This window comes from Diorhabda carinulata, chromosome 7 (genome assembly GCF_026250575.1).
Source record: "Diorhabda carinulata isolate Delta chromosome 7, icDioCari1.1, whole genome shotgun sequence".
NCBI lineage: Eukaryota > Metazoa > Arthropoda > Insecta > Coleoptera > Chrysomelidae > Diorhabda > Diorhabda carinulata.
Genome location: NC_079466.1, coordinates 25180784 through 25190757, shown reverse-complemented (window position 1 = coordinate 25190757; position 9974 = coordinate 25180784). Strand labels below are relative to the sequence as shown.

General features: G+C 29.2%; 1 protein-coding gene across 1 annotated transcript; it reads left to right on the top strand.

Annotated features, from left to right (window-relative positions):
• Positions 1 to 891: 891 nt before the first annotated feature.
• On the top strand, positions 892 to 9298 carry LOC130896421 (monocarboxylate transporter 12-like). The gene is made up of 6 exons (XM_057804486.1): positions 892 to 1628; positions 4800 to 5196; positions 5255 to 5390; positions 7083 to 7304; positions 8679 to 8958; positions 9164 to 9298. Exons 1-6 carry the CDS (start codon positions 1352 to 1354, stop codon positions 9292 to 9294), a joined length of 1443 nt encoding a protein of 480 aa, XP_057660469.1. The 5' UTR covers positions 892 to 1351; the 3' UTR covers positions 9295 to 9298.
• Positions 9299 to 9974: the final 676 nt, after the last annotated feature.

The following is a 9974-nucleotide window of genomic DNA, read 5'->3' as shown; positions in this document are numbered from 1 at the left end:
TATAATTACGAAAAATAATTTGTTTTTGAATAGTAGTAATTTGTGTACTTCACGTGAAAATTAAACAAAACTGTTTATATCAATATAATTACGACAAATATTACTATTAAATAATAATGGTTAATTACCTTTAAAGAGTAATACTTGTAAGTATTGTTTATATCCGGCAGCCATTTTGTAAGTCGATTTATATATTTATGAAGTCGTGGGAATAAAAGCACCACCACATTAATGAACCCGCACAATATTTACACTCAAAACTTCACCAAATAATTTATTGTTACAAGCACAAATAATAACAAACACAGCACTACACATTAATAACTTTATATACCCAATGGATATGAATACAAAACAAGAACTGGAACCACCAACAACTACCAATATAAAATTATTCCCGCGTCATTTTTACCAACTTACTACAACAGAGCCATCTAGAGTTTTAAATTATAATTTCATATACTGCGTAAAATAATTGACTGTGTTGCCATGTCTACTTAGATAAACGTATTTTCGATTTTTTACTGTAAATCCACTAATTTCAGTTCAATTTGTACAAATTTGCAAAATTTGATGAATTCCAACATTAGAAATAGACTTATCACAGACATGGCTTATTTTTCACAAAAAATGGTTCAAAAATAACACCGGACCTAAACAGGAATACTCTTTCACAGGTTTACGTCCTTTTTTTTAATAAATTGTACAACAAAATAAACGTTTTATTATTTTCCACCTAGTCTAACTTTTTTTATTTCATTTAGAAAAAAAAAATGTAGATCTACGATTTCTTTATATGCAATTTTTTTGAATTTACAAAATTTTTTTATTAATCCTACGTACGTTCCTAAAAACAAATTGGCAACACTGGTACAGACGCTAGGCTATGCAGACAGTGACACCACGTGATTATAAAGACCAATCAAAAACGATATTGACGTAACTGTATACAATGTCAAATAATACTTAAACGTTTTATTCAAATTTTTACACGTTTAATTTATATTAATAAATAACTGTTGTTATTATTATATTATTATAAAGTTATCTGTGACCTTCAACGCGCGCTTTTTAGATCTACTGTATAAATAACACAAAACACAAAAAGTGTGCTTCCTTTCTTTTTTAACCAAACTTCGAGTACCGAACGAGTCGTATTTATACACAACCGTGATGAATAAATTAAAATATCCAGTAAAACGCTGGTTTGTGTTCGGTAATAATTCCGCATGTGATTTTAATCGTTCTTTCAATAAATAATCCGCGATCATTTATCTAAACGACAAATGCAATAAATACGAGGTGAGATGATAAAAATATTTTAGTCCCTAATAATACGGTCAAGTGAAATATGGAAACTGTGATAATCGACAAAAGTGCCGGAATTAAATTAAATGACGTAGAAAGTAATGTAAATAACGAACAGACTGATGAAAATAAATCCGTTATACCAGATGGAGGTTATGGGTGGATTGTACTGTTAGCTACGTTTCTAATATACGCCATTGCTGAAGGAATTAGCTTCGCTTTCGGTCTTTTATTCGTTGAATTTTTGTATGAATTTAACGGATCCAAATCTGCCACTTCGTGGGTAGGGAGTCTGTTTGTTGCACTTCCACTTATATCAGGTGAGTTTTTTTATTTCAAATAATTTTAATAATAAATCCGGCAACGTTACAAATATAGTACATAATTTTGTATTAGAAATATCTGTAATTACGTTATTTTTAAAAAATATATAAGGAAATGAGATAATTTTCAAAAGACAAACGATATCGAAAGTTCTTTACGGTTCAATAATTAAATAAGTGTAACTAAAGTCTAACAATCGTCGAGATTATCGTAAAAGAAAAACCTCGTTTATATATTTACAATGTTGCCAAGGTTTTAGTTTATATCGATGATTTCGGAATTGTTTCCAGAACGGGACGAATTGACTATTATATTTTTATATAAAAAAAAAATAAAGGTAGAAATTAAAATTATATATAAGCTTGATATCTATTTATTAACAATTGTATCAGTAAACAAAACAAAGATAACAAAAACTTAAGAAGATATAGGGAATAACAAAAATGTGGCAACACATTGTTATGCATAAACATGTGTCTGTACAATCAACCGTCTGATTGATAATTATGTACATATTAGAATTCTATTGTCGTATTTCGAACGGTTGCCATATTTTTATCGACGATTTCGAAAGTTGTTTTCGTAACGAAATGAATCAAGTTGTTTTTTGTGTGAAATTAAATTCTCTACAAATTTGATATCTTGCGTTTTTTTCGTAAAATTACAAATAACAAAGGTTATTAACAAAAAATTATTTTAATCAAGAAGTTATTAATAACTTTAAAATTTTCAATTTTACGAGAAAAACGCAAGATATCAAATTTGTAGAGAATTTAATTTTCTATAAAAAACAATTTAACAATTTTTTCGAGTGATGGATAGTTTGGTTGTTATTCTGCAACAACTGTTTTACCTCTTTTTCAAGATGGCGGATTTTCCTCAAGAGTTGTAACCTCACAAATTTGCTTTTAAGCTTCCGATACAATCCCCATACAAAATTTGTGTGTCAATGCCCAAAAATGAAAACATTATTTTCAGATTTTAAATATGCCTACATCCATGTATAAAACAGAATATTTAAAACCGGCAACGCTGTAGTTACCAGGTGTAATGTTTCTGGCAGTATACGTAAAACTGTGAGAAATATTTCGGAGATGGAGCCATCCAAGGCTGTCGTGAATCGGTGTTGAATACGCAGAATTTAGATGTTGCCGTAGTTCGCAGAATACATAAAAACTAATTGAATAATAATCATAACTAATTTAATTACAATACTAAGTACCTAATTCCTTTTTAAGTAAGAAAATCGTCAGTATAAAGTGAAGTACTATAATTTATCGAATATTAATTTATAATATACTTCAATTCATATGACATAACCAAAAAATAAAATGATAAAAAACCTACCAATACACCTAAAGAAAGATTTGTTTCTAAATATATTTAATCATTTATTTTGTTAATGATACAAACAATGTAAACAAAGAAAGTTATTAAAAAAACTTAATTTTTAAGATAACAAATGGCGGATGGTAACACCAATGTTGCCAGTTTTCATTACATAAGTTAGTTACTCTAAGAGGATTTATCTGGATTTAACTGGAATCAAACGACACATATTAAATTTGATAAGAATCGTTTTTGTTCTAAAACTTTCCTAGACTTTATGATAATGAACGTATTCAATCGGTATTCTTCGGTAGTTTTCGTTCGAATACATCCGGTTAAAATTAAAATATGCTAGTACATACATAGGTCAAGGTCAAGAAATAAATTTAGGCCTGTTTAGGTTATATTTATTATTTTTATTGAATAAAAAAAATGTTTACGTTAATATTTACGATAATTGCAATTATCATTAAATTTTGAGTGTTTTTACTTATTAATTTAAAGATCTGCGGTAATGATTAGATGATTCAACAATAACCAGTCGAGATGTTTGATTTCGTTATCAACATTTCTACTTGGAAAAATCATTCTCAAACAAACCGAAACGAAACGAGAAATTTATCATAGGCGTGCAGGTTTTATTTTGTAAAAGGGTTTATATATATTATGAAAAATTAATCTCTTGTTTGTAATTTTCATTTTATCACGAGGAGTTTGATTCAATATATTAAATTGATTTAATATATTTGAAAAAAGTTATATAAAATCAAAAAGTGGAAAATATAATAAAGATTTCGATAAGAAAAATCATAAAATATGACGTTTGTTATAATAAAATTACGCAGATATAATAAAAGTAATAAATATATATTAAATATACAGGGAGAAATAACCATATTGTTAATTCAATATTTTTACTAAAACACACTGTATATCATAACGTTTAGAATTAAAAAAGTATATTGTTGGTAAATTAAACAAAATTTTGCAACATAGTATGATAAAAAACCTTCTATTGTAGTAAATTTATCTTTGCATTTAATTTTTATTTGACGTAATTCAACACGTTTTCATTAATCATATGCAATTACAGATATTTTAACCATAAAACTATTAAGCCCCTAATAAATATCAGATCTAAACGTATTTATAAACTATAAAAATAATTTCGCAATTATTATATAACCAGATAATAAAATATTCAATTTATTTAATTTGATTTTGAAGATTCGATATATTACGGAAATCATTTATGTACCCATTTACAGTATATAACAGCGTTGCCAATACTACTGTTTATACGTAAATCTACGTACTTTCCTACAAACATACTAATGTTAGTTTTAAAATTTACGTATTTTCTTTCAATGTGTACAAAATTGTAAAATAAAAGTAATCATCAAACTGATTATATTATTAAAGCGTCAGTGTAAATGCCGATCGTCTGTACTCTAAGTAATTTTCTCATTTCGAGTCTACACCTTTTACAAAATTCGAGCTGGCAACACCGGTATCTATAGAACTAAATCTTTATTCGTTGAACGAAAACTGTATTATCGACAAAAATTTGCAAACTAGAAATCTGTAATTTATATCCTATTATATATTAAGCTCTTTACTATAAGATGTCGCTACAGGGTTAATGAAAAAATTGAATATAGAAAACTACATTTTTCAAGATGGATACCTGTATTACCGATAATAATTTGCAAACTAGAAATCTGTATTTTATATTCTTGTGTTGGACGCAATACTACAAGATGTCGCTGCTGTGTTAATAATTGTAATAGACTGATTTTATAGTGGGAAATATACTAAAATAATTTCATTTTTTTCAGGTCCAGTTTGTAGTACTCTCGTCGATAAATATGGCTGCCAAAAGATGTCTATCTTAGGTTCTGCGATATGCGCTTTGGGATTTGCCCTCAGCGCCTACGCGAAGAATTTGGGTTTGTTGTATTTAACGTTCGGAGTATTAGGAGGGCTTGCCAGAGGACTTTGTTACATAACCGTAGTTGTTACAATAACTTATTGGTTTGAAAAACGGAGATCGGTAGCTTTGGGTATATCGGCGAGCGGTACCGGTTTCGGAACTATAGTTTTCGCCCCTTTCACCAATTATTTATTATACGAATACGGTTGGAGAGGGACAGTTTTGATACTCGGCGGTTGTTTGGCTCAGATGTGTGTTTGCGGTGCCCTAATGACCGATCCTAAATGGGTAGTAGAAGAAGAGTAAGTGGATAATACTAGTTATAACCGCGTCAGTTCCGGTTCATTATTATTATTTCAGATTACAGAAAAAGAAGGACTCTAAACGGAAAGAAAAAGTTTTAGAGACGAAGGAATTAGAAGAATTGTTACCTAATAAAGAGAAAAAAGAGATAAATGATGTACCAATTGAAAATAATGTAGAAAATTCGAAGAAAGTTAGTAGAAATTTGTTTTATTTGAAAAATAAGTGTAGTCGTAATTAATATTCGGGAATTATTAGAACCGGCAACGTTGCGTAAATCGACTGCATCTATTTTAGTTCGAATATATTTACGAAAAATGGCGGGAATAAAACATTTCGTAACTACTTTAATTTTGAGGTAAAAAAAAGGGTAGAAAATTTTTTTTTGTGAGAAACTTTTCTCAACTCGAAACGTTCGTATGAACTACTAGATTTACATTGGATAATCATTATATGAAGAAGAAAAAGAAGGATTAACGTTTATTTGAACTACTTTTGGCCTTTATTGGATTATGAAAGTGAAAAATGTTCATTTGAACTACTATTATAATTTCATTTAAACAATCATTATGAAAAAAATTGAGTTCGTTTGAACTACTTCTGGGTTTAATAGGATTCTGAATGGAATAAAACGTTCATTTGAACTACTACTATGATTTCACTTAAACAATCATTATTATGAAAAAAATTGAGTTCATTTGAACTACTTTTGCAATTTATTGCGTTATGAACGGAACAAAATGTTCATTTGAACTACTTCTAGGCTTAATAGGATTCTGAATGGAATAAGACGTTAATTTGAACTACTAATACGATTTCATTTAAACAATCATTATTTTGAAAAAAATTGAGTTCATTTGAACTACTTTTGCCATTTATCGGATTATGAACGGAACAAAAAGTTCATTTGAACTACTTTTGGATTTTATTAGGTTATGAATGGAATAAGACGTTCATTTGAACTACCACTATGATTTTTATCAGGTAAACATTACGAGAAAAAGAATTAACGTGTCTTTGAACTAGTTTTGGGGTTGATTGGGTTATGAAAGGAGAAAAACATTCATTTGAACTACTTCTGGACTTAAAAGGATTGTGAATGGAATAAGACGTTCATTTGAACTACTACCACGATTTCATTTAAACAATCATTATTTTGAAAAAAATTGAGTTCATTTGAACTACTTTTGTCATTTATCGGGTTATGAACGGAAAAAATGTTCATTTGAACTACTACCACGATTTTATTTAAACAATCATTATTTTGAAAAAAAATTGAGTTCATTTGAACTACTTTTGCCATTTATCGGGTTATGAACGGAACAAAATGTTCGTTTGAACTACTTCCGGGAGTTATTGGATTATGAATGGAAGAAAACGTTCATTCGAACTACTACTACGATTTTTATTAAGTAAACATTATCAGAATAATAATCAACGTGCATTTGAACTACTTTTGGGATTATGAAGGGAGTAAAACGTTCATTTGAACTACTTTTGCAATTTATTGCGTTATGAACGGAACAAAATGTTCATTTGAACTACTTCTGGGCTTAATAGGATTCTGAATGGAATAAGACGTTCATTTGAACTACTAATACGATTTTATTTAAACAATCATTATTTTGAAGAAAAAAAAAGAGTTCATTTGAACTACTTTTGCCATTTATCGGGTTATGAACGGAACAAAATGTTCATTTGAACTACTTTTGGAGTTTATTAGGTTATGAATGGAATAAGACGTTCATTTGAACTACCACTATGATTTGAATCATGATGAATCGTGAACTTTTACATATATCTCGATCTTTTTCGATTCGATTGTTTTAATTTTTTTTTTTATCGCAACAATCGATTATTTAATGGGGGTATTTTCGATTTGCAGACGTGGTACCGAGGATTTTTACGTATAACGAGACCTTTAAAGAGGTTCGCACTATTTTTGGAATTGCATTTTTTGCTGTTGAGCGTAGCCGTCCTTTTAGCTGGTACATGGTTCTTGATACCATATTTTTATCTGGTCGATCACATGTTGGAAAATGGGTACAGTGAAGAGGAATCCTCTTCGGCACTGTCGGTTATTGGATTCGCGAATATCGTTGGCATGGTAAATACAATTTCCAAAAGTTTATTATTAAATTATATTTTGTTTTACCTTTTTTTTTTTGTTTTTCTAATTTTATTTAGAAATATTATTAATGTGTGGGGTATACGGAGGGGGTGAAAATAATTAGGGTGTAAAAATGTCTCAAAATTTGAATGTTTCAGTTTTTTTTCTTCGAAAATTTGGTAAATTATAACAGAAAAATGGTTTTTATAACATTTTTTTGGGAAAATTTTGTAACGTTTCGAATTTTTGAGGAAAATTGGGCCGATTGCTCGAAAATTTAAGGAAATTTGTATTTTTCAACAAAATTTACTCGAAAATTCGATAAGGCTCTGAATTTTTTTTGGAAAATCACGTCAATTTCACAAAAAAATTGATTTTTTGGAAAAATTTGAGGTAATTTTCAACAATTCCATGATTTTCTTTATTTTTCTGGAAAGTTTTGGCAATATTTCTCAACAGATTTGTAAGTTTACGGATTTTTTTCGAAAAAGTTTCGTAGTTTAGTCTTTTTGTCGAAACTTCAGCCAAATTATTGGAAAAAATGATTTGCTAAGAAAGATTTTTTAAAATTTTGAATTTTTAATGGAAAATTACGTGAATTTCACTAGTTTTTTGGGAGAAATTTGAGAATGTTTCCAATAATCCGACGATTTTCTGGATTTTCCTGGAAAATTTGTTCGATTTATTAACAACTTAAAAATTTTCATGACTAATTTTTCAAAAAATGGATTGTTTTTAAAAATTTACGATATTTATCGAGTTTTTCAGAGTTCTGGATTTTTCTGGAACACCTAGATAATATTTTTTTTTTTAAATTAAAATCATTTTTAACATTTCAATGATTCTCTGGTTTGTTTTTATGAAAAATATACGTAAAAGTAGAAAGAATTTCTTGGAAGTATTTGATTTTTCTGAAAAGTCTAGTCAAATTCTGAAATTTTTTGAAAAATTTCAACAATCCCTAAAATTTCGAAGACTATGGATTCTTTTGAAAAAATTCTCAAAAGTCTGATACTTTTTCCTGAAAATCTGGGCGTCCTCTCAAAAATTTGGTTTCGTTTTCTTAAAATTCAAAAAATCTTTTGAAATTTTGCTTACGTTTTGACTTTTTCTCAAAAAATGGATTTTTTATGAAGAATTCTTCAAATTTTGACGTCTTTTTGGCATTTTATAGAAAATCGACTAATTCTGATTTTTCAAAATTTCTCAAAAATTCGCCTTTTTCTCGAAAAAATAACGAAAGCCTCAAAAAAATGTTTTTTCAAAATTTGATGACCTAAAATTTTCCTCAAATCCACAGAAAATAAATTTTTCTAAAATTTATGGAAATATTCGAGAATTTTTCAAAGAGTTTGACCAGTCCCATTTTAGGTACTGTTAGGATGGATAGGCGACCGTTGTAATCTATCCAGAATATACGGCCTCTCATTAATTTTATGCGGTCTGAGCATTTGGGGCATGATCATTTTCACCAACAGTTACATACTCATAATTGGATGCAGCGCCTCGTTCGGATTCTTCTTCTCGAGTTGCTTCGCCCTATCGCCATCGCTACTAGCAGAACTTGTACCCATAGAAAAATTCACAACCGCTTTTGGATTCGTCTTGTTATGCGAAGGCGTAGGACATCTGACTGGACCCCCTCTAGCCGGTAAGTAAAACATCCCTCAAAATTCAAGGTGAAAACCCCCAAAAAAATCACCCCTTTGAACATCTAAGGATAATTTCTAGCCCTCATACACGGTAGATACAAATATGTAAACGGAAATTCAATTTTTCCTTCGATTTTTCATATTTACTGGAAGAATGGGAAATTTTCGGATTGACCTCGTATATGTAGGTGATTATTATTTCAGGTTACATATCGGATATATCGAAATCGTGGTCTCAATCTTTTTGCCAGGCGGGATTATGGATGATAGTCTCCGGTTTTAGCGTTGGAACGATTTCTTTTACGAAAAATAGAAAATTTTTCCAAAATCATTAAATAATTATAGGAAAAAGTCATTATTTTACTTTAGCAGTATTAAAAAACTGTTTTTTTAAAAACAGTAAATGATCGAGTGGAATAAATGCCTTTAGATGCCAATATTTATGAACACGATTTATTTGAAAATAGTTTTCACTATTTATCAGTAGTTTTGAATTATTTCGAATTTATAATGAATAATATTAAAAAAAAGAACTACTCACATATTTTCATGTGTTTTATTTAAAAACTCCCTAATTTTTCCCAAATTTATTTGATTTACATACACATAAACTCAACAAGCATCACGTACTAACAAAAACTATAACTATAATGGCGGTTGACGGCTTCATATTAATGGCGGACAGCTCCAAGGTTGATAGAAGATAGGTTGCCGTATAACTTCCGTCCGATCTACGCGTGACGTCATCTATTGAAAACCGAACATAAATTTTTATCGATTTAATACTCTAAATATACTTTATAAATGACATGTTTATAAAAAAATCATAAATAGTACAAATAAAACTTAAACACAGCTTGTTTTTCGTATTGTTTTCGATAAATGACGTGCTTCTTTCGTCCGTCACATCTACGTTACCGGGCAACCTATACTTTACCAACCTTGGTATCAACATACGTTAGAACGTCACATGAAAATTTCGTTCCGTGATCAAATCTTTCATCCGATTACTTAC